Here is a 12,030-nt window from a genome sequence, read left to right on the forward strand (position 1 = left end):
GTGCCATTCATCCGCCGCCATCACATTTTTCAGCATGATAATGAACGGCCCCATGCCGCAAGGATCTGTACATAATTCCTGGAAGCTGAAAATGTCCCAGTTCTTCCATGGCCTGCATACTAACCAGACATGTCACACATTGAGCATGTTTGTGATGCTCTGGATCAACGTTTACGACAGCGTGTTCCAGTTCCTGCCAATATCTAGCAACTTCGCACAGCCATTGAAGAGTGGGACATTCCACATGCCACAATTAACACCCTGATGAACTGTATGCGAAGGAGATGTCGCGCTGCAAGAGGCAAATGGTGGTCACAACAGATACCGTAATTGCTGGACTATTAAGCGCACCTGAATATAAGCCGCACCCACTGAATTAAAAAAAAAAGTATTTTGTACATAAATAAGCCGCACGTGTCTATAAGCCGCAGGTGCCTACCGGTACATTGAAACAAATGAACTTTACACAGCCTTTAAACGAAACACGGCTTGTAACAAAAATAAATAGGCTTTAACGAAACACGTCTTGTAACAAAAATAAATAGGCTTTAACGAAACAGGCTTGTAACATTTTTTTTTATTTTTTAAATGGCAATAAACAGTAGCCTACCAAGAAAGTCCTTGGTCACTATCTTCCTCCTGTGCACTGAAACCACTGAAGTCATCTCCTTTGGTGTCGGAGTTGAATAGCCTCAGAATTTCTTCATCCGACGTTGGATCGTTTTCATTGTGCTCTCCTCACTTTCATCCGGAGGCAAATTCCCCGCTGAGCTTATGCTGCCCTCATCAATACGCAGCAGCTCCACGCTGTCAGGACCCACTGGCAGACTTGACCATAAGTCGCTCTTCGCATGCAGCCCGTTTTAGTGAAGGATTTCTCCCCACTTGTCATCCAAGCCTCATTTTCTAGTTCGGGCCATCTGCTTTTCTTTCCTCTGAAAGCTTTTGTTGTCTTTTTGCACTAAGTCAGTTTCTCACGCTGCTGTTTCCAACGTCTTATCATCGAGTAATTAAGGCCAAGCTCCCGTGCAGCTCTATTTACTTTTCAAACAGCCAGATCGATCGCCTTCAAATTGAAAGCTGCATCATATGCATTTCTCCGTGTCTTTGCCATGATGAGGGTGACAAAATGACTACCGTAATCAGAATGATGGAAAGTTTGAGCGCGCTCGATTTACTTCACATTATGTGACGGTGCTCAGTTTTTTGGCGGCATGAATTTGTGAAAGCGGGAAAAATCCATAAATTAGCCGCGTCATTGTATAAAGCGCAAGGTTCATAGCGTGGGAAATAAGTAGCGGCTTATAGTCCGGAAATTACGGTACTGACAAGTTTTCTGATCCACGCCCCTATCTTTTTTCATTTTTATTTTTAATAAAAATTTTAACTTTTCTCCCCAATTTCGTGGTATCCAATTGTTAGTAATTACTATCTTGTCTCATCGCTACAACTCCCGTACGTGATCGGGAGAGACGAAGGTCGTAAGCCATGCGTCCTCCGAAACACAACCCAACCAAGCCTCACTGCTTCTTAACACAGCGTGCATTCAACCCGGAAGCCAGCCGCACCAATGTGTCGGGAGGAAACACCGTGCACCTGGCAACCTTGGTTAGAGCGCACTGCGCCCGGCCCACCACAGGAGTCGTTGGGGAGTCGTGCGCGATGGGACAAGGATATCCCTACCGGCCTAACCCGGACGACGCTAGGCCAATTGTGCGTCGCCCCACGGACCTCCCGGTCGCGGCCGGCTGCGACAGAGCCTGGGCGTGAACCCAGAATCTCTGGTGGCACAGCTAGCGCTGCGATGCAGTGCCCTAGACCACTGCGCCACCCGGGAGGCCCCACGCCCCTACCTTTTTAAGGTATCTGTGACCAACAGATATATATATATATATATATATATATATATATATATATTCCCAGTCGTGAAATCCATAGATTAGGCCCTAATTTATTTCAATTGACAGATTTTCTTACAGTGCATTCGGAAACTATTCAGACCCTTCACTTATCCCACATTTTGTTACATTAGCCTTTAATCTAAAATGTATTAAATATATATTTTTCTACATACAATACCCCATAATGCCAAAACGAAAACAAGTTTTTAGAAATCTATAAAAAGCATACCTGATTTACATAAGTATTCAGACCCTTTGCTTAACGGGTACATCCTGTTTCCATTGATCATCCTTGAGATGTTTCTACAACTTGGAGTTCACCTGTGGTAAATTCAGTAGATTGGACATGATTTGCAAAGGCACACACCTGTCTATACAAGGTCCCACAGTTGACAGTGCAAAGCACAGCAAAAACCAAGCCATGAGGTCTAAGGAATTGTCCGTAGAGCTCCAAGACAGTATTGTGTCGGCACAGATCTTGGGAAGGGTACCAAATAATTTCTGCTTCATTGAAGGTCCCAAAGAACACCGTGGCCTCCATTATTCTTAAATGGAAGTAGTTTGGAACCACCAAGACTCTTCCTAGAGTTGGCCGCCTGGCCAAACTGATCAATCTAGGGAGAAGGGCCTTGGTCAGGGAGGTGACCAAGAACTCGATGGTCACTGACAGAGTTCCTCTGTGGAAATGGGAGAACCTTCCAGAAGGACAACTGTCTCTGCAGCACTCTACCAATCAGGCCTTTATGGTAGAGTGGAGTTTGCCAAAAGTAGAGTAGAGTGAAAAACAAGATTCTCTGTTCTGATGAAACCAAGATTGAACTCTTTGGCCTGAATGCCAAGCGTCACATCTGGAAGAAACCTGGCACCATGCCTCTGGTAGTGGCAGCATCATGCTGTGGGGATGTTTTTCAGAGGCAGGGACTGGGATACTAGTCAGGCTCGAGGGAAAGATGAACGCCGCAAAGTACAGAGAGATCCTTGATGAAAACCTGCTCGGGACCTCAGACTGGGATGAGGGTTCACCTTCCAACGGGACCACGACCCTAAGCACACAGCAAAGACAACGCAGGAGTGGCTTCGGAACAAGTCTCTGAATGTCTTTGATTGGCCCGGACTTGAACCCGATCGAACATCTCAGCAATGCTCCCCATCCAACCTGACAGAACTTGAGGATCTGCAGAGAAGAATGGGAGAAACTCCCCAAATACAGGTGTGCCAAGCTTGTAGCGTCATACCCAAGAATACTCAAGTCTGTAATCGCTACCATAGGTGCTTCAACAAAGTACTGAGTAAAGGGTCGGAATACTTATGTAAATGTAATATCTGTTTTTTTTATTTGTAATAAATTTGCGAACATTTCTAAACCTATTTTTGCCTTGTCATTATGGGGTATTGAGGGGGGGGGGGATTAATCCATCTAAGAATAAGGCTAATGTAACAATGTGGAAAAAGTGAAGGGGTGTGAATACTTCCCGAATGCGCTGTATATGAACTAACTCAGTAAAATCTTTTAAATTGTGGTGTTTTATTTTTGTTCAGTATAGTTGTTGATTGTAAAACCAGGTGAGGTCAAAATTAGCGCAAAGGCTAGAACCCAACTTGAAAAGTAGGCCTAGGTGATCCTATCAAATGTTTCCTTTCTTATTGTCAAGATTACTGGTATGTCTTATTTTTGGTGGGGTTTCTCATGTGATGTCTTGGTTTTTTAGTTAATGTGGTTTGTTAAACATTTCTACCACTTGCGGGGGAGTGTAAGCGCATTTATGCTGAACTCCGAAGAGTTAAGCTTCAAAACAGGAACACCCCCAATGACCCTGGTGGGAGCTGCTGTGTTATCAGTGTTTTGAATCTCTATGGTGGTTTGTGACAGGCAGAGTGCTGCATGCTGAGAAGATACGATTTCCAAGAAACTACCACACACCTCAAACCAATGTTCCATTAATTAAGCAAGTGTTATTTAAAAAAATATTTTGCCATTTTAGCAACAACAAAAAATACTAGAAAATAGGAATTGGGCATTTATTATTTAGTTGCAGGTCATGTTGCATAAAGGAAAGTGGGGATGTAAGAACCACTTAAGCTGAACAAACAGATATTTTTAGGGTATATTTCCTCTACTCAGAAATACATTGCTAAGCTAAAACCCATCCTGTTTACTTTAGTTTCAGTTTAGCAATCATAAATATCTCATTCTAGTTCTGTGGAAGCAATGATGCTATCAGGGATTCTTCTGACTCACAATTAGAATAAATGCATGTGCCATTATAAGAAACTGACATGCTAGTACTCATATACCAATGCAATATTTGGTCATTAAAAAGGTTAACATACACATTGATTAGTGGTTTGGTGTTGTGTGCCTTTGCAATGGGTTCTCAGCAGATGAAACTTCTAAGAAGCTCATCATACATTCTTACAACTGAATGATTGTATACCAACCCCAACTCAAAGGCATCCAATCCTAAAAGACTAGGCATATACTACCTAGCCTTAAATGTTTGACCCGGGGGTGCCAAAGTCAAGAAAATACATTACCATTGGTCAACTTCAGGGATGAGGTTTGTCTGAGGACGCTAAGATGACATACCTTTTCTTCATAGGCGGAACTTGACCAAGCTGTCGCTGATATTCAGCCACATGCTGGCTGAGCTAAAAGCCATCTTTCCCAATGGCCTATTCCAAGGAGACAACTTCCGCATCACCAAAGCCGACGCCGCCGAGTTCTGGAGGAGGTCTTTTGGTGACAAGTGAGTTTTTTGGGGCTCCGTTATCTTATCAAATTTCCTTAGTTGGGATGCTGTATTTACAAAAGGGGTTCAAATGAAACAAACGTTTAACTAAAAACATGCCTGGGGATAATTACTACTTTTGTATCACTAAACCCTCTCCTCTCTGTAGGACCATTGTTCCATGGAGGATGTTCCGGCAGGCTCTTCATGAGTTCCACCCCATCAGCTCAGGCCTGGAGGCCATGGCTCTGAAGTCTACCATCGACCTCACATGCAACGACTACATCTCCGTCTTCGAGTTTGACATCTTCACCAGGCTCTTCCAGGTAAGGATTTCTCAAATGCAAATAATGATGGATGGGTTTTAATAACTTTTCCAGGTGCCTAAAGCACTTTAGATTGAATGGTGGAAACTCAACTCATCCACTACCAAAATAGTTGTACACCCCTTCCACCACCAATATGTAGGGAATCTGCTTTCACTGCTCCCAATTCCCATTCCTGACCCACTCACTATCATATTACTTTGGATAAGAGCATCTGCTGAATTAATACAAAGTGACTTACATTAAGTCAATTCAGGACCACTTACTGTAGTGGTCATCATATTCATAAGTAATGAACTACCTTTTTCAAAGTTCTCTGAGGAGCCAAATGTTTACAGAGCTCAACTGCTGTGTAGATAGTTAACTGTAGAAGCTAACAAAACATGGGTACCTTTTATTCCATCAGTGGCAATAAAGACGTGTGAGTACAAAGCTAGAGATGGCTGCTCTATCATTATTTAGGGTGGGGTAGTTAAAGTACAGTCAGTACGTCCTCTATTGGATGTCTCTCAACAGGGCGGGGCCTTTACAGTAGTTCCTTCGATTTTGTGTGCACAGAAGCCACAAGTGTTGGCACAGTCTGTCTGGGCAGACGGAAACCAAAACGACTTCCTCAAATTAGCCTTGAGAATTGAGCTGGAGCAGAGTTGTCTGTATGTTTAGTTTGTAGTGCAGCAGTGGTTACCTGCCAGTGGACAAAAGGAACACCAATGTGAGAAATGCTATTCATTGACTACAGCTCAGCGTTCAACACCATAGTGCCCTCAAAGCTCATCACGAAGCTAAGGATCCTGGGACTAAACACCTCCCTCTAACTGGATTCTGGACTTCCTGACGGGCTGCCCCCAGGTGGTGAGGGTAGGTAACAACACATCCGCCACGCTGATCAACAACACTGGAGCCCCTCAGTCCCCTCCTGTACTCCCTGTTCACCCAAGACTGCGTGGCCAGGCACGACTCAAACACCATCATTAAGTTTGCAGATGACAACAGTGGTAGGTCTGATCACAGACAACGATGAGACTGCCTATAGGGAGTAGTTCAGTGACCTGGCCTGGTGGTGCCAAAATAACAACCTAACCCTCAACGTAATCAAGACAGAGGAGATGATTGTGGACTACAGGAAAAAGAGTACCGAGCATGCCCCCATTCTAATTGACGGGGCTGTAGTGGAGCAGGTTGAGAGATTCAAGTTCCTTGGTGTCCACATCACCAACAAACTATCATGGTCCAAACACACCAAGACAGTCGTGAAGAGGGCACGACAAAGCCTTTACCCCCTCAGGAAACTAAAAAGATTTGGCATTAGTCCTCAGATCCTCAAAAGGTTCTACAGCTGCACCATCGAGAGCATCCTGACTGGTTGCATCACTGCCTGGTATGGCAACTGCTGTAGTGCGTACGGCCCAGTACATCACCGGGGCCAAGCTACTTGCCATCCAGGACCTCTATACTAGGCTGTGTCAGAGGAAGGCCCCAAAAATGTTCAAAAACCCCACCACCCCAGTCATAGACTGTTCTCTCTATTACCGCATGGCAAGCGGTACCGGAGCGCCAAGTCTAGGACCAAAAGGCTTCTCAACAACTTTTACCCCCAAGCCATAAGACTCCTGAACAGGTTATCAAATGGCTAACTGGACTATTTGCATTGTGTGTGTGTGTGTCCAACCCCTCTTACGCTGCTGCTACTCTGTTTATCATCTATGCATAGTCAGTAACTATACACACATGTATACTACCGTTCAAAAGTTTGGGTTCACTTAGAAATGTCCTTGTGTTTTTCTTTCAAAAACATTTCTTTGTCCATTTAAAATAATGTAAAATTGATCAGAAATACAGTGTAAACATTGTTAATGTTGTAAATGACTATTGTAGCTGGAAATGGTTGATTCTTTTTTTGGGGGGGGGTTAATGGAATATCTACATAGGTGTATAGAGGCCCGTTATCAGCAACCATCAGTCCTGTGTTCCAATGGCACGTTTTGTTAGCTAATCCAAGTTTATCATTTTAAAGGCTAATGGTCATTAGAAAACCCTTTGCAATTATGTTAGCACAGCTGAAAACTGTTCTGATTAAAGAAGCAATAAAACTGGCCGCCTTTAGACTAGTTGAGTATCTGGAGCATCAGCATTTGTGGGTTCGATTACAGTCTCAAAATGGCCAGAAACAAAGAACTTTCTTCTGAAACTCGTCAGTCTATTCTTGTTCTGAGAAATTAAGGCTATTCCATGTGTGAAATTGCCAAGAAACAGAAGATCTCATACAACGATGTGTACTACTCTCTTCACAGAACAGCGCAAACTGGCTCTAACCAGAATAGAAAGAGTGGGAGGCCCTGGTGCACAACTGAGCAAGAGGACAAGTACAGTCGTGGCCAAAAGTTTTGAGACTGACACAAATATTAATCTCCACAAAGTTTGCTGCTTCAGTGTCTCTAGATATTTTTGTCAGATGTTACTATGGAATCCTGAAGTATAATTACAAGTATTTCATAAGTGTCAAAGGCTTTTATTGACAATTACATGAAGTTGATGCAAAGAGTCAATATTTGCAGTGTTGACCCTTCTTTTTCAAGACCTCTGCAATCCGCCCTGGCATGCTCTCAATTAATTTCTGGGCCACATCCTGACTGATGGCAGCCCATTCTTTCATAATCAATACTTTTAATTTGTCATAATTTGTGGGTTTTTGTTTGTCCACCCGCCTCTTCAGGATGGACCACAAGTTCTCAATGGGATTAAGTTCTGGGGAGTTTCCTGGCCTTGGACCCAAAATATCGATGTTTTGTTCCCCAAGCCACTTAGTTATCACTTTTGCTTTATGGCAAGGTCATGCTGGAAAAGGCATTTTTCGTCACCAAACTGTTCCTGGATGGTTGGGAGAAGTTGCTCTTGGAGGATGTGTTGGTACCATTCTGTGTTGTTAGGCAAAATTGTGAGTGAGCCCACTCCCTTGGCTGAGAAGCAACCCCACACATGAATGGTCTCAGTATGTTTTACTGTTGGCATGACACAGGACTGATGGTAGCGCTCACCTTGTATTCTCCGGACAAGCTTTTTTCCGGATGCCCCAAACAATCAGAAAGGGGATTCATCAGAGAAAATGACTTTACCCCAGTCCTCAGCAGTCCAATCCCTGTACCTTTTGCAGAATATCAGTCTGTCCCTGATGTTTTTCCTGGAGAGAAGTGGCTTCTTTGCTGCCCTTCTTGACACCAGGCCATCCTCCAAAAGTCTTCACCTCCCTGTGCGTGCAGATGCACTCACACCTGCCTGCTGCCATTCCTGAGCAAGCTCTGTACTGGTGGTGCCCCGATCCCGCAGCTGAATCAACTTTAGGAGACGGTCCTGGCGCTTGCTGGACTTTCTTGGGCGCTCTGAAGCCTTCACAACAATTGAACCGCTCTCCTTGAAGTTCTTGATGATCCGATAAATGGTTGATTTAGGTGCAATCTTACTGGCAGCAATATCCTTACCTGTGAAGTCCTTTTTGTGCAAAGCAATGTTGACGGCTCATCTTTCCTTGCAGGTAACTGTTTGACAGAGGAAGAACAATGATTCCAAGTACCACCCTCCTTTTGAAGCTTCCAGTCTGTTATTTGAACTCAATCAGCATGACAGAGTGATTTCCAGCCTTGTCCTCGTCAACACTCACACCTGTGTTAACGAGAGAATCACTGACATGTCAGCTGGTTGTTTGTGGCAGGGCTGAAATGCAGTGGAAATGTTTTTGGGGGATTCAGTTAATTTGCATGGCAAAGAGGGACTTTGCAATTAATTGCAATTCATCTGATCACTCTTCATAACATTCTGGAGTATATGCAAATTGCGATCATACAAACTGAGGCAGCAGACTTAGAAAATGTAAATTTGTCATCCTCAAATTTTGGCCACGACTGTACATTATTGTCTAGTTTGAGAAACCGACGCCTCAAGTCCTCAACTGGCAGCTTCATTTAATAGTACCCGCAAAACACCAGTCTCGATGTCAACAGTGAAGAGGCGACTCCGGGATGCTGGCCTTCTAGGCAGAGTTCCTCTATCCAGTGTCTGTTCTCTTGCCCGTCTTAATCTTTTTTATTGGCCAGTCTGAGATGGACTTTTATTTGAAACTCTGCCTAGAAGGTCAGCATCCCGGAGTCGCCTTTTCACTGTTGACGTTGAGACTGGTGTTTTGCGGGTACTATTTAATGAAGCTTCACAGCTTTTTGTGCATATGGAAAATGTCTGGGATCTTTTATTTCAGCTTATGAAACATGGGACCAACACATTGCATGTTGCATTTATATTTTTGTTCAGTGTTATAACAAGATGCAATCCTTTTCTGTTAGGGAGAAGAACAAAAACCTAATTTGATCTATTTCCTGTTATTTTATTTCCACGATAATTGCAGAATAAGTTCTTCAACTCTTCTGATGGTTTCACACTCGCAAAATAGCCAATAGGCCTACAACAAGTTAGGATGGGCTACCATTCGTCCCATCTCTCATTTAATTGAACCCACTTCACAGTAGTAAATAGATAAGCTATTTTAAAGTATTTTGGTCTATGCTGTCCAATCCAAAGCGCAGTGTAACGGTAGAACAGACGGACCTTTTTCCATTGACGTTTATAGGCTACATCTGAATACCTTAATGTCAAATTTCAATATAATTTATAATCATAAGAATAAATTCCTCACCTTTTCTAGCCACAATGAGTTCATATTCCCGACGTAGCCATACAACAAATTACCGTGTGAATCTCTCATTTAATTGGGCCTATTAGATAGGCCATTATAATTTCAAGTGTTTCACTCTATGCATCCGAAAGGGAGCGTGGTTTATAACAGTAGAATTTATTAGGTGAACAGTTTATTTTACATTGAAGTGTGTAGACAAACACTAAGTAGTAGGCCTGCTGTAGGTTTTTTTCTTTTCTGAGTAGACAATGTTTCAGAATTTGTGGGCAGTGCAGCATATTTAGGTTCTGGAAAAAGTAAATGCAAAACATCATTGAATTCGAGTGATCTGTTTACAGGTGCACAACAATTGAATTGTTTTTGTCTCTCAAACTGTCAGGCTACAGCAAATGTAACTGCAAAAGAAACCATTCTGCCAACACCTCCAAATACATTTAATCAAGTTTGCCATTGCTATTCCCTTTAGATACTACCAAAGTATACAGAAAATAAGGACCTTCTTGTCACCATAAAAGGTGAAGGGTGTTTTTCAGGCAGAGTTGTTATGCTTGTTCACGGATACAGTTTTACGACAGGTCTGATTTTATAAACAGAAAACATGGCATGTGCCAAATTTATGAATCTCAATATTTAGTGTAAAATGTACACAACGGTTCTAAATGAGGCCACAGGAGACCAACTGGGTGTGAAGGCGTTTGTTCTCGACCATCACTACACGCCAGCTTCAACTAGAAATCAATTGATCATTGAGGAGATTTAGAGCTAGGCTGGAACAAAATTATGCACGCCCTGTAGTTCTCCAGAACATCGTTGGTGACCAATGTTGCCGTGAATATCAGGTGAAGAACACAAGTTCTTCTTTGTTAACTAGGATAAAGATTTGTTGTCAATACAAAGAGAAGCTGTTGTTGCTTAAGGGTTCTGACCGTGGTGTGTTGTATTGTGCAGCCGTGGTCATCTCTCCTGAGGAATTGGAACAGCCTGGCTGTCACACACCCGGGGTATATGGCCTTCCTCACCTACGACGAGGTTAAGGCCCGACTGCAAAGGTTCATCCACAAGCCTGGCAGGTGAGACACACACACACAACGACACATACACCTGACGCTGAAGTAAATATTTTGACATGCACACTTGCATTCAAAAAAACATCACAGACCATCCAAGAACATCAACATGTACACACTCAACTTCTCTCACACCACACATCTTTGGTCTGCCTCTGTCAGTTATATCTTCAGACTGAGTTGCACTCGGCTGGGCCAGTGGGCCATTGGCTACGTCACTGCAGATGGGAACATTCTGCAGACCATCCCCCACAACAAGCCCCTCTTTCAGGCCCTCATTGATGGATTCAGGGAGGGATTGTGAGTATGACATAATCAAGATGAAAGAATGACCAAATACTAGCTTTTCTGGTTCAGTCAAGGCGTTTGCAAAATCTGTGTGACGTTTCCTCTGTAGTTGGTAGTCAAACTGATTTCAACCTCTTTCAATCATTACATTTACATTACATTTACATTTAAGTCATTTAGCAGACGCTCTTATACAGAGCGACTTACAAATTGGTGCATTCACCTTATGATATCCAGTGGAACAACCACTTTACAATAGTGCATCTAAATCTTTTAAGGGGGGGGGGTTAGATTAAGGAATACCTAGGATAGGATAAAGTAAAGAGGTGGGGTTTCAGGTGTCTCCGGAAGGTGGTGATTGACTCCGCTGACCTGGCGTCGTGAGGGAGTTTGTTCCACCATTGGGGTGCCAGAGCAGCGAACAGTTTTGACTGGGCTGAGCGGGAACTGTACTTCCTCAGAGGTAGGGAGGCGAGCAGGCCAGAGGTGGATGAACGCAGTGCCCTTGTTTGGGTGTAGGGCCTGATCAGAGCCTGAAGGTACGGAGGTGCCGTTCCCCTCACAGCTCCTTAGGCAAGCACCATGGTCTTGTAGCGGATGCGAGCTTCAACTGGAAGCCAGTGGAGAGAGCGGAGGAGTGGGGTGACGTGAGAGAACTTGGGAAGGTTGAACACCAGACGGGCTGCGCAGTCTGGATGAGTTGTAGGGGTTTAATGGCACAGGCAGGGAGCCCAGCCAACAGCGAGTTGCAGTAATCCAGACGGGAGATGACAAGTGCCTGGATTAGGACCTGCGCCGCTTCCTGTGTGAGGCAGGGTCGTACTCTGCGGATGTTGTAGAGCATGAACCTACAGGAACGGGTCACCGCCTTGATGTTAGTTGAGAACGACAGGGTGTTGTCCAGGATCACGCCAAGGTTCTTAGCACTCTGGGAGGAGGACACAATGGAGTTGTCAACCGTGATGGCGAGATCATGGAACGGGCAGTCCTTCCCCGGGAGGAAGAGCAGCTCCGTCTTGCCGAGGTTCAGCTTGAGGT

At 44.0% G+C, this 12,030-nt stretch overlaps 1 protein-coding gene across 3 annotated transcripts in view; it reads left to right on the top strand.

Moving 5' to 3' along the window:
• Positions 1 to 12,030, top strand: part of LOC129868385 (E3 ubiquitin-protein ligase CBL-like) — a 28,850-nt gene that overhangs the window by 3,957 nt on the left and 12,863 nt on the right. For all 3 annotated transcript variants that reach the window (XM_055942321.1, XM_055942320.1, XM_055942322.1), the window contains 4 exons: positions 4,502 to 4,648; positions 4,800 to 4,956; positions 10,586 to 10,707; positions 10,867 to 11,004. In XM_055942321.1, coding sequence (XP_055798296.1) covers positions 4,502 to 4,648; positions 4,800 to 4,956; positions 10,586 to 10,707; positions 10,867 to 11,004 — 564 coding nt within the window. The remainder of the gene's footprint in view (positions 1 to 4,501; positions 4,649 to 4,799; positions 4,957 to 10,585; positions 10,708 to 10,866; positions 11,005 to 12,030) is intronic.

This window comes from Salvelinus fontinalis, chromosome 13 (assembly GCF_029448725.1).
Source record: "Salvelinus fontinalis isolate EN_2023a chromosome 13, ASM2944872v1, whole genome shotgun sequence".
In the NCBI taxonomy this organism is placed as follows: Eukaryota; Metazoa; Chordata; class Actinopteri; order Salmoniformes; family Salmonidae; genus Salvelinus; species Salvelinus fontinalis.